Source organism: Neovison vison, chromosome 12 (genome assembly GCF_020171115.1).
Source record: "Neovison vison isolate M4711 chromosome 12, ASM_NN_V1, whole genome shotgun sequence".
Taxonomy (NCBI): Eukaryota; Metazoa; Chordata; class Mammalia; order Carnivora; family Mustelidae; genus Neogale; species Neogale vison.
The window spans coordinates 77484001-77510807 of NC_058102.1; the positions used below are offsets into that span (position 1 = coordinate 77484001).

At 53.6% G+C, this 26807-nt stretch overlaps 1 protein-coding gene across 1 annotated transcript in view; it reads left to right on the forward strand.

The window, feature by feature from the left end:
* Nucleotides 1-26807, forward strand: part of MUC19 (mucin 19, oligomeric) — a 170545-nt gene that overhangs the window by 54340 nt on the left and 89398 nt on the right. Inside the window, exons 45-62 of the mRNA XM_044226370.1 lie at nt 1245-1283; nt 2179-2277; nt 4352-4387; nt 4685-4783; nt 7287-7325; nt 8218-8316; nt 10391-10426; nt 10724-10822; nt 13326-13364; nt 14260-14358; nt 16433-16468; nt 16766-16864; nt 19368-19406; nt 20297-20395; nt 22470-22505; nt 22803-22901; nt 25405-25443; nt 26335-26433. Of these exons, the coding sequence (XP_044082305.1) occupies nt 1245-1283; nt 2179-2277; nt 4352-4387; nt 4685-4783; nt 7287-7325; nt 8218-8316; nt 10391-10426; nt 10724-10822; nt 13326-13364; nt 14260-14358; nt 16433-16468; nt 16766-16864; nt 19368-19406; nt 20297-20395; nt 22470-22505; nt 22803-22901; nt 25405-25443; nt 26335-26433 (1230 nt within the window). The remainder of the gene's footprint in view (nt 1-1244; nt 1284-2178; nt 2278-4351; nt 4388-4684; nt 4784-7286; nt 7326-8217; nt 8317-10390; nt 10427-10723; nt 10823-13325; nt 13365-14259; nt 14359-16432; nt 16469-16765; nt 16865-19367; nt 19407-20296; nt 20396-22469; nt 22506-22802; nt 22902-25404; nt 25444-26334; nt 26434-26807) is intronic.

Genomic DNA, 26807 nt, shown 5'->3' on the forward strand with positions numbered 1-26807 from the left:
CGCCGCCTTCGCAGTAGCTAGAAAATTCATTGTCCTCCCGTCTGTGACGGGTTTCGAGAGACTCGAGGGCCCGGATTCAAGACGGGTCCCCGCCATCCCCATCTCCAAAACACCACACAAAAAGAGAAAGAGAGGGAGAGAGAAGGGGAGCCCATTGCCTCGTCAGCCCGCCCCTTCACCAGGAAAGCCCTAGACGTGTGTTTTCTCACTCATACGCTACAGACATTTGCAATGTGTCCTCTAGCATGTGTCGTGAGCCACAGTGTTCCCCTTCGCCCTGTGTGGCTCAGAGCCCGTTTAGACGTGGCCATTTTGCAGCAGAGTTGATTGTGTCCCACGGGAAGATGCTGCCGTGAATGAAGGGTTGTTGTGTCCAATTGGAAGGAGCTCAGATGAGAATCACTGAAATGCCCCAGAGGTGACCTTTCTCCAGGGAACTGGAATCGGCACCAGAATGGTCGGGAGGATCAGGGTCTATCCTGCTGCATCATTGTCCCCTGGGGAGTCTCTGGGGGTCAGGGTCAAAGAGTCTTTCTACATGACCCTTCCATGCCGATGAGCAAGACGTGTCCATCCCATGTCCCGTGTGCTTGGGATCGGTGGGAAAAGATGAGATCTGTATTGGTCTGTTGGTGGAGTGTGCCTGGCCCGGACTGGGCAAGTCTTGACAATTAAAGCATGACACTACCTCTGCGAATGCTCACATCAACTTCTCTCGCACTACTTAACACATGGATCATAGCGATGGTGTGAAGCATTCCAAAAAGGACACGCTAGTACTCACGTCATGTTCTCTTCTCTGTTTCTCTGGTCTCAAGTATGGCATTTCCATCACTAGGAAGCCTGGGTGCTCCAAACAGTACAAGAGGCAGTTCATGATTCGCAGAGGCAGCATTACCTGAAAACGCCCTAGGACTTATGGTCCAAGGGACTGGATGACTTGTATTTCAGTCCCAGCCTTGTCAGTGACCAGAGCCATCTTGCAGAAGTCACTTACTTTTCATGAGGCCAATTCTGTTCTTCCTTTTGGTTTTCTTCTGTTTTGTTTTGTTTTTCCCTTTGTGGTGAATGAGCAAGATGGGCAGAGGGAGAGGGGGCGAGAGCAACCGAAGCAGTCTCCACACCCAGCTCGGAGCCCAAGCCCGGTTACATCCCACAACCCTGAGATCAGGAGCAGAGCCTTAAGACAGAGGCTTAAGTGACTGATTCCGCAAGTGGCCCCTCATTTCTTTCTTTCTCCTCAGGAACAGCTCGAGGTCTCCCGACTGAACGTTCTACTACAGGTGAGTATATGATGCCAAAATTTATTATGGACAATGAAAAAAAATTAAAAAAAAGAAGAAGAGGAAGAAGAAGAAGAAGAAGAAGGAGGAGGAGGAGGAGGAGGAGGAGGAGAAGAAGAAGGAGAGGAAAAAAGGCTCAGACTTAAAATTCTGTGTAACTTTGGGTTTTTGTGACAGAATTTGTATGAGAGTATGGCTTTGGAGGAAGCCCGGCAAAGAAGGAATTTACGGAGCTTTGCCTACGGTTATCAAATCTTACATCCATAGACTTAAATTTCACTTGGTTTGGACCAGGTTAGAGGGACGGGCTTAAGTAGGGGGTCCCCTTCGACTTTCTTCCGTCTCGTTTCTCAGGAATATCGTCTCTCTGACAGAACTCAGTAGCATCACACTCCACATGTTAAAGAAAAACAAAATTTTTAAAAAGGTAGACTAGCCTCAGAGGAAAGGTGCCTCTGTCTAAGGAGATATTTTGATCTCGTAGGGGTTTTAAGTGGAAGGGTGCCATGAGCTCCATCCTGTCATTTCCTCATTGTTCCTAGCATCCCCGAGGGATAGTGTGATGAGGGCGGGAGGTTCCATTTCTTTGGATGCAACGTCATGGAGATATGTAGAGGAAGACGTAAGATGACCCAGTTTGAGTTGTGGAAAGCACGAGTGTGGCAAAGAAGGCCGCAACCACCCCAAGAAGGAAGTAGCAAGGATGATAACAAAAAGTGGAGGAGAGTTATATTAGAACAAACTCTCCGGGAAGTCTGGACAGCAAGTCGCTGGAAGAAAGTCGCTTCCATTTTCTCGGGGGGTGGGGGGGACCTGGCGGGAGAGGTCCATTCCCCTTTGGGCGAAAACGGGCAAGTGTGTTTGAAATGAGTAGTTCATTCTACGGTTTTCTCAGGTGTTGCTGGACGTCCGGTTTCCACGACCCTCAATGCTGGCAGCCTAGGCAGCACTGGAGCGGGCCCCGCCTTCACCAGTAGCCCTGGCCACACACCAGGTAAAGCCAGTTCCCAACAACGGAGCCCTTCGACGCCTAAGCAACTGGTTTCAGGCAGTGCTGCTCAGTCCAATAGCATCCAGACTAACAGACATCTGACCCGTTACGTCAACTGGTGATAGCACGTATACCCGTTTTCAGCAGGGTTTTCCATCTTTTGTGCTTGCTCTTGATGTTGTTGTTGTTGTCGTCGTCCTTCTCTTGACCCTGAAGAGAAAGGCACAAGGGACACAGGCTTCAGAGCAGGCGAGACCAAGAAGTGATTGAAAGGCCATGTCTTCCATAGCTTCCCTCTACCAGTCGTCCTGGATTTCACGTCAGGGCCCCTGGGAGAGTCTTGGGTGGGAGGGGTGCTAAGTGAGCTGATGGCGTTGGGATGACATTCGGGAACGTGGGAAAAGGAGAGATTTCCCTGGTCCATGACACTTCTTGGATGTCAAGGACATCAACTTTCAGATGATGCCTGAAGCTGAACGATGAGACTCAAATCCCATTGAGAGCGTGGCCGATGGGCATCTTTCCTCCCGGAAGGAAGCAAGCAACGAAAGGTCTCAGGAGAGGTAGAGACCAGATTCGAACCCCGAAAGCCCTGGGCCTCCTCTGGCATGGCTCCACAGTGGTGGGATCTGTGCGATAGGGCATGCTTCCGAGATGAAACGGACCACAGCGTGCCGGTCCTCGTGCGCCCCGGACGGCGTTTGTCGCACCGTGGCTTTCAAGGACAAAAACGTGAGGGCCGTTCCACAGGTAGACATGATTGGGAGTCAAAGCAAACGATCCTGTGTTCACGCTGCCGTGTAGGGAGTGAGGCATGAACGTCAAACGGCAGTCCAGTTTGCTCTCCTCGCAGTCCCATCTGCCCGTGGCCTCGCTCAGGCGGTCCACGTGTGCCACCTAACACCCGCGGTTGTCCAACGTAGCTCATCTTCCTCAAAGGCGGAGCTGTTCAAGGAATGGTTTCCAGACCACCAGCATCCCCTTCTCCGGGGATCTTTGCAGAAATGCCAGCGTTCCGGCCCCCGAGCCTAGCAACAGACACTGTGCCAGAGTAGCCCAGCAAATGGTCAGAACAGGAAGTCGAAGGCCGCGAAGCCTGTCACCGTTGAGACCATTTCCAGACTTTCGCCAGGTCCCCCCGACGAACCCTTAGTCGATACTCCACCACAGGGGACTTGCCAAAATTCAGCTTGACACCCTGTCTCTCCACGTCTTAGAAGCCCTGCGGAGTCCTGGTCGCTTTCAGCAGGAAGCAAAAGTCCGTCCCGGACCATGAGGCATCATTTCTTTAGTACGCACAGTGGGCCTTGACTTTGTGTGTTGATCTGTGGACCCATGGCCCAGTGATCTTTAGCTACACTTGTGTTGGCCTCGCCCGATTTGTGATGTCAGATTTCGGTGGCAGATCCTTTCTGGGCAGACCGTGGCCAGCACATGATCCTTTGGTAGGGTGAAGGATGGAATCTGCAGCAGCCCGACGTACGCAACGCGTTCTGCATGCCGTTAGAGTTGGGAATTTGCTGAAGGGTGAGGGGGCCAGCATTCTTGGGGCACGATGGCAAGGGCATCAGCTCGGTCTTGTGGCAGCCAGCCGGTCGTAGGGACAGGGGCTTGGAGCAGGGCTCCTCAGTGTTTGGTCCACAAAGGAGGGCCACCCGGAACCGTTCGCTCCTGCTCCATGCTATGCTACGAGGGGAGTAGCAATTTGACGCGGGGCTTTTCCCTCTGTTGAGGAAAAGCTGATGGTTTCTTTGGGTTTGCTGGGTCAAATGTCCTTTCTGGACGTGTACGGCCCTTCCCCAAAGAGGGCCTCCCACTAGAGCCGATTGGAAATCGTAGCACAGGGCTCCCCCAGCACAGGTGCCCTGAGGAACGGCATGAGAGTCGACAGTCCAGGGTGAGGCTGGCAGGGTTCGGCTCCTGGATCTGCTGCCCACTACCTGGGTGACGTGGAGCAGGCCCCTGGGCCCCGGCTGCTCCATGGGACCCCTAAGAGCGCCTGCGGGGGATGGCTTCTGTCAGACCAAGTGCACTGATTTCTGCCCAGGGTAACGTGGAGTGTCCTGTCTCTTTTCAGGAGGAACCGGCAGCCCGACTGCAGCCGCCAGAGGAGGTAAAGAACCCAGCACGCCCCTGGAACCTAGCGCAGGAGAGCCGAGCGCAGGGAAATCAGACAAGTCAGGATTGGCCTTTTGGCACCTATGTGGTGGCATCGATCGTGACACAGGGCGAACTCACGATTGAGCTGTGTGTGATGTGAGACTGATACTAGCTATGTAGCTGCAGACACCCTAGGAGTCCTTGAAGGCTACTGTTGTGTGGCAAGCCTGACTTCTGTCCTGTGCGGGAAGAGGCACATGCAGAACCCTGCGTGTGTAGGAGTCAAACCGTTTCCCCGTTGTTGTGTCAGGGACCCCGGAAGGTACAGAGGGCTTCACCACAGCCGCAGGGAGTGAGAAGACAAGTGGAGATTCAGCTGTCCCAGGCACAACCTTGGGAGACAGAGCAGGTATGGAAATACCAGGTGGAAAGCATCTGCTTCCTGACGTGCGGGAAGCTGCCGGTGGCTTCTGAGGGAGGGGATCCTAGCCAGCTGGTACGGCCCGTCGTCCTCCTGGGCGGCCCCCTGTCCTGGTTTGTGTGGGCTTCTTCTCGGCAGTGTTTCTCGAGCCTCCGCGCAGACGTGGTGGATAGTGGAGCGGCGTGTGGTCAGACTCCCCAGATTCCGGCCTCTGGGCTTCTGAGCCTGAGTCTGGATGGGCATGGGGCCATGCTTTAGCCCGTCTGGCTTCAAGTGAGAGCGGAGGCCCGACAGGAACACGTGCGTGCAGCTGCTCCACGAGCCAGTGTCCGGAAAGTGCTTTGAAAGCAGAGGGCAACACAGTGTGTTCTGCTCCACCAAAGCTCCTAGTAGAGAGGTCGTGTGGGTCTGGAGTGGGAGCAGGGGATCACCAGCCGGTGAGACCCCTGGAGTCCCAAGCACTGAAAGGCAGGTGGGAGTGAGTTGAGGATGTCTTTCCGAGGCCAAGGCTTTTGTACGTCCCAGGGGGGTTTCTGGCACATCACGACGTGAGGTCTTCAAATGCTTTTCGCCTCTTTTCTCCAGAAGTCAGAGTGTCAGACGGGCACAGCTAGAGGTTGTGCAGGAATTGTGTGGGCAGCAGGAGTTTATTCTAAGAGCGCATCCATGGCGGCAGGGAAGTAAGGGCATCAGGCTAGGTATGCTGTCGAGGCTGAAAACGAAAGAAGTGGAATCCCTTCTGTTCTCCTTCCCAGCTGCCTGCCCCTAGTTGAAGGCTTCGCATGCTTCCCACATCAGTTTTCTCCTTCCTTCTTGGAGGGGGAAGGACATACCCCTCCCTTATGGGACCTGCGGACAGACTCCCTGTGCTAGTGCCGCCTAGTGTAAGACCCAGGAAGTGCTCAGTCAAAGGCCCTCTCTGGCCACTAACCTTTTGAGGGAGCATCCTCCATTGTGTACACGCCTTTCGATCTTAGCCAAGGAGCTGGAGGCTTTGGAGGAAGCGGGAGCACAGTACTTCCTGGGTCAAAATCACCTTTAGGGGGTATTTTTCTCCGGGATGTGACATCTTGCCCAAACAGCAAGCTCTGCGGTACGAAGCTTCATGTGTGTTAGGGAGCACGTCATGGCTCCTCCTGAAGCTGACCTTGCAGGCATTTATATTGAAGAACACTAGAATGTGCACTGCAAGAATGGCCAAACAGTGTTTGTTTCCGTCCAAGCGAAAGGAATCTTTCGAGGGCTCACGCCGCCTTCGCAGTAGCTAGAAAATTCATTGTCCTCCCGTCTGTGACGGGTTTCGAGAGACTCGAGGGCCCGGATTCAAGACGGGTCCCCGCCATCCCCATCTCCAAAACACCACACAAAAAGAGAAAGAGAGGGAGAGAGAAGGGGAGCCCATTGCCTCGTCAGCCCGCCCCTTCACCAGGAAAGCCCTAGACGTGTGTTTTCTCACTCATACGCTACAGACATTTGCAATGTGTCCTCTAGCATGTGTCGTGAGCCACAGTGTTCCCCTTCGCCCTGTGTGGCTCAGAGCCCGTTTAGACGTGGCCATTTTGCAGCAGAGTTGATTGTGTCCCACGGGAAGATGCTGCCGTGAATGAAGGGTTGTTGTGTCCAATTGGAAGGAGCTCAGATGAGAATCACTGAAATGCCCCAGAGGTGACCTTTCTCCAGGGAACTGGAATCGGCACCAGAATGGTCGGGAGGATCAGGGTCTATCCTGCTGCATCATTGTCCCCTGGGGAGTCTCTGGGGGTCAGGGTCAAAGAGTCTTTCTACATGACCCTTCCATGCCGATGAGCAAGACGTGTCCATCCCATGTCCCGTGTGCTTGGGATCGGTGGGAAAAGATGAGATCTGTATTGGTCTGTTGGTGGAGTGTGCCTGGCCCGGACTGGGCAAGTCTTGACAATTAAAGCATGACACTACCTCTGCGAATGCTCACATCAACTTCTCTCGCACTACTTAACACATGGATCATAGCGATGGTGTGAAGCATTCCAAAAAGGACACGCTAGTACTCACGTCATGTTCTCTTCTCTGTTTCTCTGGTCTCAAGTATGGCATTTCCATCACTAGGAAGCCTGGGTGCTCCAAACAGTACAAGAGGCAGTTCATGATTCGCAGAGGCAGCATTACCTGAAAACGCCCTAGGACTTATGGCCCAAGGGACTGGATGACTTGGATTTCAGTCCCAGCCTTGTCAGTGACCAGAGCCATCTTGCAGAAGTCACTTACTTTTCATGAGGCCAATTCTGTTCTTCCTTTTGGTTTTCTTCTGTTTTGTTTTGTTTTTCCCTTTGTGGTGAATGAGCAAGATGGGCAGAGGGAGAGGGGGCGAGAGCAACCGAAGCAGTCTCCACACCCAGCTCGGAGCCCAAGCCCGGTTACATCCCACAACCCTGAGATCAGGAGCAGAGCCTTAAGACAGAGGCTTAAGTGACTGATTCCGCAAGTGGCCCCTCATTTCTTTCTTTCTCCTCAGGAACAGCTCGAGGTCTCCCGACTGAACGTTCTACTACAGGTGAGTATATGATGCCAAAATTTATTATGGACAGCGAAAAAAAATTAAAAAAAAGAAGAAGAGGAAGAAGAAGAAGGAGGAGGAGGAGGAGGAGGAGGAGGAGGAGGAGAAGAAGAAGGAGAGGAAAAAAGGCTCAGACTTAAAATTCTGTGTAACTTTGGGTTTTTGTGACAGAATTTGTATGAGAGTATGGCTTTGGAGGAAGCCCGGCAAAGAAGGAATTTATGGAGCTTTGCCTACGGTTATCAAATCTTACATCCATAGACTTAAATTTCACTTGGTTTGGACCAGGTTAGAGGGACGGGCTTAAGTAGGGGGTCCCCTTCGACTTTCTTCCGTCTCGTTTCTCAGGAATATCGTCTCTCTGACAGAACTCAGTAGCATCACACTCCACATGTTAAAGAAAAACAAAATTTTTAAAAAGGTAGACTAGCCTCAGAGGAAAGGTGCCTCTGTCTAAGGAGATATTTTGATCTCGTAGGGGTTTTAAGTGGAAGGGTGCCATGAGCTCCATCCTGTCATTTCCTCATTGTTCCTAGCATCCCCGAGGGATAGTGTGATGAGGGCGGGAGGTTCCATTTCTTTGGATGCAACGTCACGGAGATATGTAGAGGAAGACGTAAGATGACCCAGTTTGAGTTGTGGAAAGCACGAGTGTGGCAAAGAAGGCCGCAACCACCCCAAGAAGGAAGTAGCAAGGATGATAACAAAAAGTGGAGGAGAGTTATATTAGAACAAACTCTCCGGGAAGTCTGGACAGCAAGTCGCTGGAAGAAAGTCGCTTCCATTTTCTCGGGGGGTGGGGGGGACCTGGCGGGAGAGGTCCATTCCCCTTTGGGCGAAAACGGGCAAGTGTGTTTGAAATGAGTAGTTCATTCTACGGTTTTCTCAGGTGTTGCTGGACGTCCGGTTTCCACGACCCTCAATGCTGGCAGCCTAGGCAGCACTGGAGCGGGCCCCGCCTTCACCAGTAGCCCTGGCCACACACCAGGTAAAGCCAGTTCCCAACAACGGAGCCCTTCGACGCCTAAGCAACTGGTTTCAGGCAGTGCTGCTCAGTCCAATAGCATCCAGACTAACAGACATCTGACCCGTTACGTCAACTGGTGATAGCACGTATACCCGTTTTCAGCAGGGTTTTCCATCTTTTGTGCTTGCTCTTGATGTTGTTGTTGTTGTTGTCGTCCTTCTCTTGACCCTGAAGAGAAAGGCACAAGGGACACAGGCTTCAGAGCAGGCGAGACCAAGAAGTGATTGAAAGGCCATGTCTTCCATAGCTTCCCTCTACCAGTCGTCCTGGATTTCACGTCAGGGCCCCTGGGAGAGTCTTGGGTGGGAGGGGTGCTAAGTGAGCTGATGGCGTTGGGATGACATTCGGGAACGTGGGAAAAGGAGAGATTTCCCTGGTCCATGACACTTCTTGGATGTCAAGGACATCAACTTTCAGATGATGCCTGAAGCTGAACGATGAGACTCAAATCCCATTGAGAGCGTGGCCGATGGGCATCTTTCCTCCCGGAAGGAAGCAAGCAACGAAAGGTCTCAGGAGAGGTAGAGACCAGATTCGAACCCCGAAAGCCCTGGGCCTCCTCTGGCATGGCTCCACAGTGGTGGGATCTGTGCGATAGGGCATGCTTCCGAGATGAAACGGACCACAGCGTGCCGGTCCTCGTGCGCCCCGGACGGCGTTTGTCGCACTGTGGCTTTCAAGGACAAAAACGTGAGGGCCGTTCCACAGGTAGACATGATTGGGAGTCAAAGCAAACGATCCTGTGTTCACGCTGCCGTGTAGGGAGTGAGGCATGAACGTCAAACGGCAGTCCAGTTTGCTCTCCTCGCAGTCCCATCTGCCCGTGGCCTCGCTCAGGCGGTCCACGTGTGCCACCTAACACCCGCGGTTGTCCAACGTAGCTCATCTTCCTCAAAGGCGGAGCTGTTCAAGGAATGGTTTCCAGACCACCAGCATCCCCTTCTCCGGGGATCTTTGCAGAAATGCCAGCGTTCCGGCCCCCGAGCCTAGCAACAGACACTGTGCCAGAGGAGCCCAGCAAATGGTCAGAACAGGAAGTCGAAGGCCGCGAAGCCTGTCACCGTTGAGACCATTTCCAGACTTTCGCCAGGTCCCCCCGACGAACCCTTAGTCGATACTCCACCACAGGGGACTTGCCAAAATTCAGCTTGACACCCTGTCTCTCCACGTCTTAGAAGCCCTGCGGAGTCCTGGTCGCTTTCAGCAGGAAGCAAAAGTCCGTCCCGGACCATGAGGCATCATTTCTTTAGTACGCACAGTGGGCCTTGACTTTGTGTGTTGATCTGTGGACCCATGGCCCAGTGATCTTTAGCTACACTTGTGTTGGCCTCGCCCGATTTGTGATGTCAGATTTCGGTGGCAGATCCTTTCTGGGCAGACCGTGGCCAGCACATGATCCTTTGGTAGGGTGAAGGATGGAATCTGCAGCAGCCCGACGTACGCAACGCGTTCTGCATGCCGTTAGAGTCGGGAATTTGCTGAAGGGTGAGGGGGCCAGCATTCTTGGGGCACGATGGCAAGGGCATCAGCTCGGTCTTGTGGCAGCCAGCCGGTCGTAGGGACAGGGGCTTGGAGCAGGGCTCCTCAGTGTTTGGTCCACAAAGGAGGGCCACCCGGAACCGTTCGCTCCTGCTCCATGCTATGCTACGAGGGGAGTAGCAATTTGACGCGGGGCTTTTCCCTCTGTTGAGGAAAAGCTGATGGTTTCTTTGGGTTTGCTGGGTCAAATGTCCTTTCTGGACGTGTACGGCCCTTCCCCAAAGAGGGCCTCCCACTAGAGCCGATTGGAAATCGTAGCACAGGGCTCCCCCAGCACAGGTGCCCTGAGGAACGGCATGAGAGTCGACAGTCCAGGGTGAGGCTGGCAGGGTTCGGCTCCTGGATCTGCTGCCCACTACCTGGGTGACGTGGAGCAGGCCCCTGGGCCCCGGCTGCTCCATGGGACCCCTAAGAGCGCCTGCGGGGGATGGCTTCTGTCAGACCAAGTGCACTGATTTCTGCCCAGGGTAACGTGGAGTGTCCTGTCTCTTTTCAGGAGGAACCGGCAGCCCGAATGCAGCCGCCAGAGGAGGTAAAGAACCCAGCACGCCCCTGGAACCTAGCGCAGGAGAGCCGAGCGCAGGGAAATCAGACAAGTCAGGATTGGCCTTTTGGCACCTATGTGGTGGCATCGATCGTGACACAGGGCGAACTCACGATTGAGCTGTGTGTGATGTGAGACTGATACTAGCTATGTAGCTGCAGACACCCTAGGAGTCCTTGAAGGCTACTGTTGTGTGGCAAGCCTGACTTCTGTCCTGTGCGGGAAGAGGCACATGCAGAACCCTGCGTGTGTAGGAGTCAAACCGTTTCCCCGTTGTTGTGTCAGGGACCCCGGAAGGTACAGAGGGCTTCACCACAGCCGCAGGGAGTGAGAAGACAAGTGGAGATTCAGCTGTCCCAGGCACAACCTTGGGAGACAGAGCAGGTATGGAAATACCAGGTGGAAAGCATCTGCTTCCTGACGTGCGGGAAGCTGCCGGTGGCTTCTGAGGGAGGGGATCCTAGCCAGCTGGTACGGCCCGTCGTCCTCCTGGGCGGCCCCCTGTCCTGGTTTGTGTGGGCTTCTTCTCGGCAGTGTTTCTCGAGCCTCCGCGCAGACGTGGTGGATAGTGGAGCGGCGTGTGGTCAGACTCCCCAGATTCCGGCCTCTGGGCTTCTGAGCCTGAGTCTGGATGGGCATGGGGCCATGCTTTAGCCCGTCTGGCTCCAAGTGAGAGCGGAGGCCCGACAGGAACACGTGCGTGCAGCTGCTCCACGAGCCAGTGTCCGGAAAGTGCTTTGAAAGCAGAGGGCAACACAGTGTGTTCTGCTCCACCAAAGCTCCTAGTAGAGAGGTCGTGTGGGTCTGGAGCGGGAGCAGGGGATCACCAGCCGGTGAGACCCCTGGAGTCCCAAGCACTGAAAGGCAGGTGGGAGTGAGTTGAGGATGTCTTTCCGAGGCCAAGGCTTTTGTACGTCCCAGGGGGGTTTCTGGCACATCACGACGTGAGGTCTTCAAATGCTTTTCGCCTCTTTTCTCCAGAAGTCAGAGTGTCAGACGGGCACAGCTAGAGGTTGTGCAGGAATTGTGTGGGCAGCAGGAGTTTATTCTAAGAGCGCATCCATGGCGGCAGGGAAGTAAGGGCATCAGGCTAGGTATGCTGTCGAGGCTGAAAACGAAAGAAGTGGAATCCCTTCTGTTCTCCTTCCCAGCTGCCTGCCCCTAGTTGAAGGCTTCGCATGCTTCCCACATCAGTTTTCTCCTTCCTTCTTGGAGGGGGAAGGACATACCCCTCCCTTATGGGACCTGCGGACAGACTCCCTGTGCTAGTGCCGCCTAGTGTAAGACCCAGGAAGTGCTCAGTCAAAGGCCCTCTCTGGCCACTAACCTTTTGAGGGAGCATCCTCCATTGTGTACACGCCTTTCGATCTTAGCCAAGGAGCTGGAGGCTTTGGAGGAAGCGGGAGCACAGTACTTCCTGGGTCAAAATCACCTTTAGGGGGTATTTTTCTCCGGGATGTGACATCTTGCCCAAACAGCAAGCTCTGCGGTACGAAGCTTCATGTGTGTTAGGGAGCACGTCATGGCTCCTCCTGAAGCTGACCTTGCAGGCATTTATATTGAAGAACACTAGAATGTGCACTGCAAGAATGGCCAAACAGTGTTTGTTTCCGTCCAAGCGAAAGGAATCTTTCGAGGGCTCACGCCGCCTTCGCAGTAGCTAGAAAATTCATTGTCCTCCCGTCTGTGACGGGTTTCGAGAGACTCGAGGGCCCGGATTCAAGACGGGTCCCCGCCATCCCCATCTCCAAAACACCACACAAAAAGAGAAAGAGAGGGAGAGAGAAGGGGAGCCCATTGCCTCGTCAGCCCGCCCCTTCACCAGGAAAGCCCTAGACGTGTGTTTTCTCACTCATACGCTACAGACATTTGCAATGTGTCCTCTAGCATGTGTCGTGAGCCACAGTGTTCCCCTTCGCCCTGTGTGGCTCAGAGCCCGTTTAGACGTGGCCATTTTGCAGCAGGGTTGATTGTGTCCCACGGGAAGATGCTGCCGTGAATGAAGGGTTGTTGTGTCCAATTGGAAGGAGCTCAGATGAGAATCACTGAAATGCCCCAGAGGTGACCTTTCTCCAGGGAACTGGAATCGGCACCAGAATGGTCGGGAGGATCAGGGTCTATCCTGCTGCATCATTGTCCCCTGGGGAGTCTCTGGGGGTCAGGGTCAAAGAGTCTTTCTACATGACCCTTCCATGCCGATGAGCAAGACGTGTCCATCCCATGTCCCGTGTGCTTGGGATCGGTGGGAAAAGATGAGATCTGTATTGGTCTGTTGGTGGAGTGTGCCTGGCCCGGACTGGGCAAGTCTTGACAATTAAAGCATGACACTACCTCTGCGAATGCTCACATCAACTTCTCTCGCACTACTTAACACATGGATCATAGCGATGGTGTGAAGCATTCCAAAAAGGACACGCTAGTACTCACGTCATGTTCTCTTCTCTGTTTCTCTGGTCTCAAGTATGGCATTTCCATCACTAGGAAGCCTGGGTGCTCCAAACAGTACAAGAGGCAGTTCATGATTCGCAGAGGCAGCATTACCTGAAAACGCCCTAGGACTTATGGTCCAAGGGACTGGATGACTTGGATTTCAGTCCCAGCCTTGTCAGTGACCAGAGCCATCTTGCAGAAGTCACTTACTTTTCATGAGGCCAATTCTGTTCTTCCTTTTGGTTTTCTTCTGTTTTGTTTTGTTTTTCCCTTTGTGGTGAATGAGCAAGATGGGCAGAGGGAGAGGGGGCGAGAGCAACCGAAGCAGTCTCCACACCCAGCTCGGAGCCCAAGCCCGGTTACATCCCACAACCCTGAGATCAGGAGCAGAGCCTTAAGACAGAGGCTTAAGTGACTGATTCCGCAAGTGGCCCCTCATTTCTTTCTTTCTCCTCAGGAACAGCTCGAGGTCTCCCGACTGAACGTTCTACTACAGGTGAGTATATGATGCCAAAATTTATTATGGACAGCGAAAAAAAATTAAAAAAAAGAAGAAGAGGAAGAAGAAGAAGGAGGAGGAGGAGGAGGAGGAGGAGGAGGAGGAGGAGAAGAAGAAGGAGAGGAAAAAAGGCTCAGACTTAAAATTCTGTGTAACTTTGGGTTTTTGTGACAGAATTTGTATGAGAGTATGGCTTTGGAGGAAGCCCGGCAAAGAAGGAATTTACGGAGCTTTGCCTACGGTTATCAAATCTTACATCCATAGACTTAAATTTCACTTGGTTTGGACCAGGTTAGAGGGACGGGCTTAAGTAGGGGGTCCCCTTCGACTTTCTTCCGTCTCGTTTCTCAGGAATATCGTCTCTCTGACAGAACTCAGTAGCATCACACTCCACATGTTAAAGAAAAACAAAATTTTTAAAAAGGTAGACTAGCCTCAGAGGAAAGGTGCCTCTGTCTAAGGAGATATTTTGATCTCGTAGGGGTTTTAAGTGGAAGGGTGCCATGAGCTCCATCCTGTCATTTCCTCATTGTTCCTAGCATCCCCGAGGGATAGTGTGATGAGGGCGGGAGGTTCCATTTCTTTGGATGCAACGTCATGGAGATATGTAGAGGAAGACGTAAGATGACCCAGTTTGAGTTGTGGAAAGCACGAGTGTGGCAAAGAAGGCCGCAACCACCCCAAGAAGGAAGTAGCAAGGATGATAACAAAAAGTGGAGGAGAGTTATATTAGAACAAACTCTCCGGGAAGTCTGGACAGCAAGTCGCTGGAAGAAAGTCGCTTCCATTTTCTCGGGGGGTGGGGGGGACCTGGCGGGAGAGGTCCATTCCCCTTTGGGCGAAAACGGGCAAGTGTGTTTGAAATGAGTAGTTCATTCTACGGTTTTCTCAGGTGTTGCTGGACGTCCGGTTTCCACGACCCTCAATGCTGGCAGCCTAGGCAGCACTGGAGCGGGCCCCGCCTTCACCAGTAGCCCTGGCCACACACCAGGTAAAGCCAGTTCCCAACAACGGAGCCCTTCGACGCCTAAGCAACTGGTTTCAGGCAGTGCTGCTCAGTCCAATAGCATCCAGACTAACAGACATCTGACCCGTTACGTCAACTGGTGATAGCACGTATACCCGTTTTCAGCAGGGTTTTCCATCTTTTGTGCTTGCTCTTGATGTTGTTGTTGTTGTTGTCGTCCTTCTCTTGACCCTGAAGAGAAAGGCACAAGGGACACAGGCTTCAGAGCAGGCGAGACCAAGAAGTGATTGAAAGGCCATGTCTTCCATAGCTTCCCTCTACCAGTCGTCCTGGATTTCACGTCAGGGCCCCTGGGAGAGTCTTGGGTGGGAGGGGTGCTAAGTGAGCTGATGGCGTTGGGATGACATTCGGGAACGTGGGAAAAGGAGAGATTTCCCTGGTCCATGACACTTCTTGGATGTCAAGGACATCAACTTTCAGATGATGCCTGAAGCTGAACGATGAGACTCAAATCCCATTGAGAGCGTGGCCGATGGGCATCTTTCCTCCCGGAAGGAAGCAAGCAACGAAAGGTCTCAGGAGAGGTAGAGACCAGATTCGAACCCCGAAAGCCCTGGGCCTCCTCTGGCATGGCTCCACAGTGGTGGGATCTGTGCGATAGGGCATGCTTCCGAGATGAAACGGACCACAGCGTGCCGGTCCTCGTGCGCCCCGGACGGCGTTTGTCGCACTGTGGCTTTCAAGGACAAAAACGTGAGGGCCGTTCCACAGGTAGACATGATTGGGAGTCAAAGCAAACGATCCTGTGTTCACGCTGCCGTGTAGGGAGTGAGGCATGAACGTCAAACGGCAGTCCAGTTTGCTCTCCTCGCAGTCCCATCTGCCCGTGGCCTCGCTCAGGCGGTCCACGTGTGCCACCTAACACCCGCGGTTGTCCAACGTAGCTCATCTTCCTCAAAGGCGGAGCTGTTCAAGGAATGGTTTCCAGACCACCAGCATCCCCTTCTCCGGGGATCTTTGCAGAAATGCCAGCGTTCCGGCCCCCGAGCCTAGCAACAGACACTGTGCCAGAGGAGCCCAGCAAATGGTCGGAACAGGAAGTCGAAGGCCGCGAAGCCTGTCACCGTTGAGACCATTTCCAGACTTTCGCCAGGTCCCCCCGACGAACCCTTAGTCGATACTCCACCACAGGGGACTTGCCAAAATTCAGCTTGACACCCTGTCTCTCCACGTCTTAGAAGCCCTGCGGAGTCCTGGTCGCTTTCAGCAGGAAGCAAAAGTCCGTCCCGGACCATGAGGCATCATTTCTTTAGTACGCACAGTGGGCCTTGACTTTGTGTGTTGATCTGTGGACCCATGGCCCAGTGATCTTTAGCTACACTTGTGTTGGCCTCGCCCGATTTGTGATGTCAGATTTCGGTGGCAGATCCTTTCTGGGCAGACCGTGGCCAGCACATGATCCTTTGGTAGGGTGAAGGATGGAATCTGCAGCAGCCCGACGTACGCAACGCGTTCTGCATGCCGTTAGAGTCGGGAATTTGCTGAAGGGTGAGGGGGCCAGCATTCTTGGGGCACGATGGCAAGGGCATCAGCTCGGTCTTGTGGCAGCCAGCCGGTCGTAGGGACAGGGGCTTGGAGCAGGGCTCCTCAGTGTTTGGTCCACAAAGGAGGGCCACCCGGAACCGTTCGCTCCTGCTCCATGCTATGCTACGAGGGGAGTAGCAATTTGACGCGGGGCTTTTCCCTCTGTTGAGGAAAAGCTGATGGTTTCTTTGGGTTTGCTGGGTCAAATGTCCTTTCTGGACGTGTACGGCCCTTCCCCAAAGAGGGCCTCCCACTAGAGCCGATTGGAAATCGTAGCACAGGGCTCCCCCAGCACAGGTGCCCTGAGGAACGGCATGAGAGTCGACAGTCCAGGGTGAGGCTGGCAGGGTTCGGCTCCTGGATCTGCTGCCCACTACCTGGGTGACGTGGAGCAGGCCCCTGGGCCCCGGCTGCTCCATGGGACCCCTAAGAGCGCCTGCGGGGGATGGCTTCTGTCAGACCAAGTGCACTGATTTCTGCCCAGGGTAACGTGGAGTGTCCTGTCTCTTTTCAGGAGGAACCGGCAGCCCGACTGCAGCCGCCAGAGGAGGTAAAGAACCCAGCACGCCCCTGGAACCTAGCGCAGGAGAGCCGAGCGCAGGGAAATCAGACAAGTCAGGATTGGCCTTTTGGCACCTATGTGGTGGCATCGATCGTGACACAGGGCGAACTCACGATTGAGCTGTGTGTGATGTGAGACTGATACTAGCTATGTAGCTGCAGACACCCTAGGAGTCCTTGAAGGCTACTGTTGTGTGGCAAGCCTGACTTCTGTCCTGTGCGGGAAGAGGCACATGCAGAACCCTGCGTGTGTAGGAGTCAAACCGTTTCCCCGTTGTTGTGTCAGGGACCCCGGAAGGTACAGAGGGCTTCACCACAGCCGCAGGGAGTGAGAAGACAAGTGGAGATTCAGCTGGCCCAGGCACAACCTTGGGAGACAGAGCAGGTATGGAAATACCAGGTGGAAAGCATCTGCTTCCTGACGTGCGGGAAGCTGCCGGTGGCTTCTGAGGGAGGGGATCCTAGCCAGCTGGTACGGCCCGTCGTCCTCCTGGGCGGCCCCCTGTCCTGGTTTGTGTGGGCTTCTTCTCGGCAGTGTTTCTCGAGCCTCCGCGCAGACGTGGTGGATAGTGGAGCGGCGTGTGGTCAGACTCCCCAGATTCCGGCCTCTGGGCTTCTGAGCCTGAGTCTGGATGGGCATGGGGCCATGCTTTAGCCCGTCTGGCTCCAAGTGAGAGCGGAGGCCCGACAGGAACACGTGCGTGCAGCTGCTCCACGAGCCAGTGTCCGGAAAGTGCTTTGAAAGCAGAGGGCAACACAGTGTGTTCTGCTCCACCAAAGCTCCTAGTAGAGAGGTCGTGTGGGTCTGGAGCGGGAGCAGGGGATCACCAGCCGGTGAGACCCCTGGAGTCCCAAGCACTGAAAGGCAGGTGGGAGTGAGTTGAGGATGTCTTTCCGAGGCCAAGGCTTTTGTACGTCCCAGGGGGGTTTCTGGCACATCACGACGTGAGGTCTTCAAATGCTTTTCGCCTCTTTTCTCCAGAAGTCAGAGTGTCAGACGGGCACAGCTAGAGGTTGTGCAGGAATTGTGTGGGCAGCAGGAGTTTATTCTAAGAGCGCATCCATGGCGGCAGGGAAGTAAGGGCATCAGGCTAGGTATGCTGTCGAGGCTGAAAACGAAAGAAGTGGAATCCCTTCTGTTCTCCTTCCCAGCTGCCTGCCCCTAGTTGAAGGCTTCGCATGCTTCCCACATCAGTTTTCTCCTTCCTTCGTGGAGGGGGAAGGACATACCCCTCCCTTATGGGACCTGCGGACAGACTCCCTGTGCTAGTGCCGCCTAGTGTAAGACCCAGGAAGTGCTCAGTCAAAGGCCCTCTCTGGCCACTAACCTTTTGAGGGAGCATCCTCCATTGTGTACACGCCTTTCGATCTTAGCCAAGGAGCTGGAGGCTTTGGAGGAAGCGGGAGCACAGTACTTCCTGGGTCAAAATCACCTTTAGGGGGTATTTTTCTCCGGGATGTGACATCTTGCCCAAACAGCAAGCTCTGCGGTACGAAGCTTCATGTGTGTTAGGGAGCACGTCATGGCTCCTCCTGAAGCTGACCTTGCAGGCATTTATATTGAAGAACACTAGAATGTGCACTGCAAGAATGGCCAAACAGTGTTTGTTTCCGTCCAAGCGAAAGGAATCTTTCGAGGGCTCACGCCGCCTTCGCAGTAGCTAGAAAATTCATTGTCCTCCCGTCTGTGACGGGTTTCGAGAGACTCGAGGGCCCGGATTCAAGACGGGTCCCCGCCATCCCCATCTCCAAAACACCACACAAAAAGAGAAAGAGAGGGAGAGAGAAGGGGAGCCCATTGCCTCGTCAGCCCGCCCCTTCACCAGGAAAGCCCTAGACGTGTGTTTTCTCACTCATACGCTACAGACATTTGCAATGTGTCCTCTAGCATGTGTCGTGAGCCACAGTGTTCCCCTTCGCCCTGTGTGGCTCAGAGCCCGTTTAGACGTGGCCATTTTGCAGCAGAGTTGATTGTGTCCCACGGGAAGATGCTGCCGTGAATGAAGGGTTGTTGTGTCCAATTGGAAGGAGCTCAGATGAGAATCACTGAAATGCCCCAGAGGTGACCTTTCTCCAGGGAACTGGAATCGGCACCAGAATGGTCGGGAGGATCAGGGTCTATCCTGCTGCATCATTGTCCCCTGGGGAGTCTCTGGGGGTCAGGGTCAAAGAGTCTTTCTACATGACCCTTCCATGCCGATGAGCAAGACGTGTCCATCCCATGTCCCGTGTGCTTGGGATCGGTGGGAAAAGATGAGATCTGTATTGGTCTGTTGGTGGAGTGTGCCTGGCCCGGACTGGGCAAGTCTTGACAATTAAAGCATGACACTACCTCTGCGAATGCTCACATCAACTTCTCTCGCACTACTTAACACATGGATCATAGCGATGGTGTGAAGCATTCCAAAAAGGACACGCTAGTACTCACGTCATGTTCTCTTCTCTGTTTCTCTGGTCTCAAGTATGGCATTTCCATCACTAGGAAGCCTGGGTGCTCCAAACAGTACAAGAGGCAGTTCATGATTCGCAGAGGCAGCATTACCTGAAAACGCCCTAGGACTTATGGCCCAAGGGACTGGATGACTTGGATTTCAGTCCCAGCCTTGTCAGTGACCAGAGCCATCTTGCAGAAATCACTTACTTTTCATGAGGCCAATTCTGTTCTTCCTTTTGGTTTTCTTCTGTTTTGTTTTGTTTTTCCCTTTGTGGTGAATGAGCAAGATGGGCAGAGGGAGAGGGGGCGAGAGCAACCGAAGCAGTCTCCACACCCAGCTCGGAGCCCAAGCCCGGTTACATCCCACAACCCTGAGATCAGGAGCAGAGCCTTAAGACAGAGGCTTAAGTGACTGATTCCGCAAGTGGCCCCTCATTTCTTTCTTTCTCCTCAGGAACAGCTCGAGGTCTCCCGACTGAACGTTCTACTACAGGTGAGTATATGATGCCAAAATTTATTATGGACAGCGAAAAAAAATTAAAAAAAGAAGAAGAGGAAGAAGAAGAAGGAGGAGGAGGAGGAGGAGGAGGAGGAGGAGGAGAAGAAGAAGGAGAGGAAAAAAGGCTCAGACTTAAAATTCTGTGTAACTTTGGGTTTTTGTGACAGAATTTGTATGAGAGTATGGCTTTGGAGGAAGCCCGGCAAAGAAGGAATTTACGGAGCTTTGCCTACGGTTATCAAATCTTACATCCATAGACTTAAATTTCACTTGGTTTGGACCAGGTTAGAGGGACGGGCTTAAGTAGGGGGTCCCCTTCGACTTTCTTCCGTCTCGTTTCTCAGGAATATCGTCTCTCTGACAGAACTCAGTAGCATCACACTCCACATGTTAAAGAAAAACAAAATTTTTAAAAAGGTAGACTAGCCTCAGAGGAAAGGTGCCTCTGTGTAAGGAGATATTTTGATCTCGTAGGGGTTTTAAGTGGAAGGGTGCCATGAGCTCCATCCTGTCATTTCCTCATTGTTCCTAGCATCCCCGAGGGATAGTGTGATGAGGGCGGGAGGTTCCATTTCTTTGGATGCAACGTCACGGAGATATGTAGAGGAAGACGTAAGATGACCCAGTTTGAGTTGTGGAAAGCACGAGTGTGGCAAAGAAGGCCGCAACCACCCCAAGAAGGAAGTAGCAAGGATGATAACAAAAAGTGGAGGAGAGTTATATTAGAACAAAATCTCCGGGAAGTCTGGACAGCAAGTCGCTGGAAGAAAGTCGCTTCCATTTCTCGGGGGGTGGGGGGGACCTGGCGGGAGAGGTCCATTCCCCTTTGGGCGAAAACGGGCAAGTGTGTTTGAAATGAGTAGTTCATTCTACGGTTTTCTCAGGTGTTGCTGGACGTCCGGTTTCCACGACCCTCAATGCTGGCAGCCTAGGCAGCACTGGAGCGGGCCCCGCCTTCACCAGTAGCCCTGGCCACACACCAGGTAAAGCCAGTTCCCAACAACGGAGCCCTTCGACGCCTAAGCAACTGGTTTCAGGCAGTGCTGCTCAGTCCAATAGCGTCCAGACTAACAGACATCTGACCCGTTACGTCAACTGGTGATAGCACGTATACCCGTTTTCAGCAGGGTTTTCCATCTTTTGTGCTTGCTCTTGATGTTGTTGTTGTTGTTGTCGTCCTTCTCTTGACCCTGAAGAGAAAGGCACAAGGGACACAGGCTTCAGAGCAGGCGAGACCAAGAAGTGATTGAAAGGCCATGTCTTCCATAGCTTCCCTCTACCAGTCGTCCTGGATTTCACGTCAGGGCCCCTGGGAGAGTCTTGGGTGGGAGGGGTGCTAAGTGAGCTGATGGCGTTGGGATGACATTCGGGAACGTGGGAAAAGGAGAGATTTCCCTGGTCCATGACACTTCTTGGATGTCAAGGACATCAACTTTCAGATGATGCCTGAAGCTGAACGATGAGAATCAAATCCCATTGAGAGCGTGGCCGATGGGCATCTTTCCTCCCGGAAGGAAGCAAGCAACGAAAGGTCTCAGGAGAGGTAGAGACCAGATTCGAACCCCGAAAGCCCTGGGCCTCCTCTGGCATGGCTCCACAGTGGTGGGATCTGTGCGATAGGGCATGCTTCCGAGATGAAACGGACCACAGCGTGCCGGTCCTCGTGCGCCCCGGACGGCGTTTGTCGCACTGTGGCTTTCAAGGACAAAAACGTGAGGGCCGTTCCACAGGTAGACATGATTGGGAGTCAAAGCAAACGATCCTGTGTTCACGCTGCCGTGTAGGGAGTGAGGCATGAACGTCAAACGGCAGTCCAGTTTGCTCTCCTCGCAGTCCCATCTGCCCGTGGCCTCGCTCAGGCGGTCCACGTGTGCCACCTAACACCCGCGGTTGTCCAACGTAGCTCATCTTCCTCAAAGGCGGAGCTGTTCAAGGAATGGTTTCCAGACCACCAGCATCCCCTTCTCCGGGGATCTTTGCAGAAATGCCAGCGTTCCGGCCCCCGAGCCTAGCAACAGACACTGTGCCAGAGGAGCCCAGCAAATGGTCGGAACAGGAAGTCGAAGGCCGCGAAGCCTGTCACCGTTGAGACCATTTCCAGACTTTCGCCAGGTCCCCCCGACGAACCCTTAGTCGATACTCCACCACAGGGGACTTGCCAAAATTCAGCTTGACACCCTGTCTCTCCACGTCTTAGAAGCCCTGCGGAGTCCTGGTCGCTTTCAGCAGGAAGCAAAAGTCCGTCCCGGACCATGAGGCATCATTTCTTTAGTACGCACAGTGGGCCTTGACTTTGTGTGTTGATCTGTGGACCCATGGCCCAGTGATCTTTAGCTACACTTGTGTTGGCCTCGCCCGATTTGTGATGTCAGATTTCGGTGGCAGATCCTTTCTGGGCAGACCGTGGCCAGCACATGATCCTTTGGTAGGGTGAAGGATGGAATCTGCAGCAGCCCGACGTACGCAACGCGTTCTGCATGCCGTTAGAGTCGGGAATTTGCTGAAGGGTGAGGGGGCCAGCATTCTTGGGGCACGATGGCAAGGGCATCAGCTCGGTCTTGTGGCAGCCAGCCGGTCGTAGGGACAGGGGCTTGGAGCAGGGCTCCTCAGTGTTTGGTCCACAAAGGAGGGCCACCCGGAACCGTTCGCTCCTGCTCCATGCTATGCTACGAGGGGAGTAGCAATTTGACGCGGGGCTTTTCCCTCTGTTGAGGAAAAGCTGATGGTTTCTTTGGGTTTGCTGGGTCAAATGTCCTTTCTGGACGTGTACGGCCCTTCCCCAAAGAGGGCCTCCCACTAGAGCCGATTGGAAATCGTAGCACAGGGCTCCCCCAGCACAGGTGCCCTGAGGAACGGCATGAGAGTCGACAGTCCAGGGTGAGGCTGGCAGGGTTCGGCTCCTGGATCTGCTGCCCACTACCTGGGTGACGTGGAGCAGGCCCCTGGGCCCCGGCTGCTCCATGGGACCCCTAAGAGCGCCTGCGGGGGATGGCTTCTGTCAGACCAAGTGCACTGATTTCTGCCCAGGGTAACGTGGAGTGTCCTGTCTCTTTTCAGGAGGAACCGGCAGCCCGACTGCAGCCGCCAGAGGAGGTAAAGAACCCAGCACGCCCCTGGAACCTAGCGCAGGAGAGCCGAGCGCAGGGAAATCAGACAAGTCAGGATTGGCCTTTTGGCACCTATGTGGTGGCATCGATCGTGACACAGGGCGAACTCACGATTGAGCTGTGTGTGATGTGAGACTGATACTAGCTATGTAGCTGCAGACACCCTAGGAGTCCTTGAAGGCTACTGTTGTGTGGCAAGCCTGACTTCTGTCCTGTGCGGGAAGAGGCACATGCAGAACCCTGCGTGTGTAGGAGTCAAACCGTTTCCCCGTTGTTGTGTCAGGGACCCCGGAAGGTACAGAGGGCTTCACCACAGCCGCAGGGAGTGAGAAGACAAGTGGAGATTCAGCTGGCCCAGGCACAACCTTGGGAGACAGAGCAGGTATGGAAATACCAGGTGGAAAGCATCTGCTTCCTGACGTGCGGGAAGCTGCCGGTGGCTTCTGAGGGAGGGGATCCTAGCCAGCTGGTACGGCCCGTCGTCCTCCTGGGCGGCCCCCTGTCCTGGTTTGTGTGGGCTTCTTCTCGGCAGTGTTTCTCGAGCCTCCGCGCAGACGTGGTGGATAGTGGAGCGGCGTGTGGTCAGACTCCCCAGATTCCGGCCTCTGGGCTTCTGAGCCTGAGTCTGGATGGGCATGGGGCCATGCTTTAGCCCGTCTGGCTCCAAGTGAGAGCGGAGGCCCGACAGGAACACGTGCGTGCAGCTGCTCCACGAGCCAGTGTCCGGAAAGTGCTTTGAAAGCAGAGGGCAACACAGTGTGTTCTGCTCCACCAAAGCTCCTAGTAGAGAGGTCGTGTGGGTCTGGAGCGGGAGCAGGGGATCACCAGCCGGTGAGACCCCTGGAGTCCCAAGCACTGAAAGGCAGGTGGGAGTGAGTTGAGGATGTCTTTCCGAGGCCAAGGCTTTTGTACGTCCCAGGGGGGTTTCTGGCACATCACGACGTGAGGTCTTCAAATGCTTTTCGCCTCTTTTCTCCAGAAGTCAGAGTGTCAGACGGGCACAGCTAGAGGTTGTGCAGGAATTGTGTGGGCAGCAGGAGTTTATTCTAAGAGCGCATCCATGGCGGCAGGGAAGTAAGGGCATCAGGCTAGGTATGCTGTCGAGGCTGAAAACGAAAGAAGTGGAATCCCTTCTGTTCTCCTTCCCAGCTGCCTGCCCCTAGTTGAAGGCTTCGCATGCTTCCCACATCAGTTTTCTCCTTCCTTCGTGGAGGGGGAAGGACATACCCCTCCCTTATGGGACCTGCGGACAGACTCCCTGTGCTAGTGCCGCCTAGTGTAAGACCCAGGAAGTGCTCAGTCAAAGGCCCTCTCTGGCCACTAACCTTTTGAGGGAGCATCCTCCATTGTGTACACGCCTTTCGATCTTAGCCAAGGAGCTGGAGGCTTTGGAGGAAGCGGGAGCACAGTACTTCCTGGGTCAAAATCACCTTTAGGGGGTATTTTTCTCCGGGATGTGACATCTTGCCCAAACAGCAAGCTCTGCGGTACGAAGCTTCATGTGTGTTAGGGAGCACGTCATGGCTCCTCCTGAAGCTGACCTTGCAGGCATTTATATTGAAGAACACTAGAATGTGCACTGCAAGAATGGCCAAACAGTGTTTGTTTCCGTCCAAGCGAAAGGAATCTTTCGAGGGCTCACGCCGCCTTCGCAGTAGCTAGAAAATTCATTGTCCTCCCGTCTGTGACGGGTTTCGAGAGACTCGAGGGCCCGGATTCAAGACGGGTCCCCGCCATCCCCATCTCCAAAACACCACACAAAAAGAGAAAGAGAGGGAGAGAGAAGGGGAGCCCATTGCCTCGTCAGCCCGCCCCTTCACCAGGAAAGCCCTAGACGTGTGTTTTCTCACTCATACGCTACAGACATTTGCAATGTGTCCTCTAGCATGTGTCGTGAGCCACAGTGTTCCCCTTCGCCCTGTGTGGCTCAGAGCCCGTTTAGACGTGGCCATTTTGCAGCAGAGTTGATTGTGTCCCACGGGAAGATGCTGCCGTGAATGAAGGGTTGTTGTGTCCAATTGGAAGGAGCTCAGATGAGAATCACTGAAATGCCCCAGAGGTGACCTTTCTCCAGGGAACTGGAATCGGCACCAGAATGGTCGGGAGGATCAGGGTCTATCCTGCTGCATCATTGTCCCCTGGGGAGTCTCTGGGGGTCAGGGTCAAAGAGTCTTTCTACATGACCCTTCCATGCCGATGAGCAAGACGTGTCCATCCCATGTCCCGTGTGCTTGGGATCGGTGGGAAAAGATGAGATCTGTATTGGTCTGTTGGTGGAGTGTGCCTGGCCCGGACTGGGCAAGTCTTGACAATTAAAGCATGACACTACCTCTGCGAATGCTCACATCAACTTCTCTCGCACTACTTAACACATGGATCATAGCGATGGTGTGAAGCATTCCAAAAAGGACACGCTAGTACTCACGTCATGTTCTCTTCTCTGTTTCTCTGGTCTCAAGTATGGCATTTCCATCACTAGGAAGCCTGGGTGCTCCAAACAGTACAAGAGGCAGTTCATGATTCGCAGAGGCAGCATTACCTGAAAACGCCCTAGGACTTATGGCCCAAGGGACTGGATGACTTGGATTTCAGTCCCAGCCTTGTCAGTGACCAGAGCCATCTTGCAGAAATCACTTACTTTTCATGAGGCCAATTCTGTTCTTCCTTTTGGTTTTCTTCTGTTTTGTTTTGTTTTTCCCTTTGTGGTGAATGAGCAAGATGGGCAGAGGGAGAGGGGGCGAGAGCAACCGAAGCAGTCTCCACACCCAGCTCGGAGCCCAAGCCCGGTTACATCCCACAACCCTGAGATCAGGAGCAGAGCCTTAAGACAGAGGCTTAAGTGACTGATTCCGCAAGTGGCCCCTCATTTCTTTCTTTCTCCTCAGGAACAGCTCGAGGTCTCCCGACTGAACGTTCTACTACAGGTGAGTATATGATGCCAAAATTTATTATGGACAGCGAAAAAAAATTAAAAAAAGAAGAAGAGGAAGAAGAAGAAGGAGGAGGAGGAGGAGGAGGAGGAGGAGGAGGAGAAGAAGAAGGAGAGGAAAAAAGGCTCAGACTTAAAATTCTGTGTAACTTTGGGTTTTTGTGACAGAATTTGTATGAGAGTATGGCTTTGGAGGAAGCCCGGCAAAGAAGGAATTTACGGAGCTTTGCCTACGGTTATCAAATCTTACATCCATAGACTTAAATTTCACTTGGTTTGGACCAGGTTAGAGGGACGGGCTTAAGTAGGGGGTCCCCTTCGACTTTCTTCCGTCTCGTTTCTCAGGAATATCGTCTCTCTGACAGAACTCAGTAGCATCACACTCCACATGTTAAAGAAAAACAAAATTTTTAAAAAGGTAGACTAGCCTCAGAGGAAAGGTGCCTCTGTGTAAGGAGATATTTTGATCTCGTAGGGGTTTTAAGTGGAAGGGTGCCATGAGCTCCATCCTGTCATTTCCTCATTGTTCCTAGCATCCCCGAGGGATAGTGTGATGAGGGCGGGAGGTTCCATTTCTTTGGATGCAACGTCACGGAGATATGTAGAGGAAGACGTAAGATGACCCAGTTTGAGTTGTGGAAAGCACGAGTGTGGCAAAGAAGGCCGCAACCACCCCAAGAAGGAAGTAGCAAGGATGATAACAAAAAGTGGAGGAGAGTTATATTAGAACAAAATCTCCGGGAAGTCTGGACAGCAAGTCGCTGGAAGAAAGTCGCTTCCATTTTCTCGGGGGGTGGGGGGGACCTGGCGGGAGAGGTCCATTCCCCTTTGGGCGAAAACGGGCAAGTGTGTTTGAAATGAGTAGTTCATTCTACGGTTTTCTCAGGTGTTGCTGGACGTCCGGTTTCCACGACCCTCAATGCTGGCAGCCTAGGCAGCACTGGAGCGGGCCCCGCCTTCACCAGTAGCCCTGGCCACACACCAGGTAAAGCCAGTTCCCAACAACGGAGCCCTTCGACGCCTAAGCACCTGGTTTCAGGCAGTGCTGCTCAGTCCAATAGCGTCCAGACTAACAGACATCTGACCCGTTACGTCGACTGGTGATAGCACGTATACCCGTTTTCAGCAGGGTTTTCCATCTTTTGTGCTTGCTCTTGATGTTGTTGTTGTTGTCGTCGTCCTTCTCTTGACCCTGAAGAGAAAGGCACAAGGGACACAGGCTTCAGAGCAGGCGAGACCAAGAAGTGATTGAAAGGCCATGTCTTCCATAGCTTCCCTTTACCAGTCGTCCTGGATTTCACGTCAGGGCCCCTGGGAGAGTCTTGGGTGGGAGGGGTGCTAAGTGAGCTGATGGCGTTG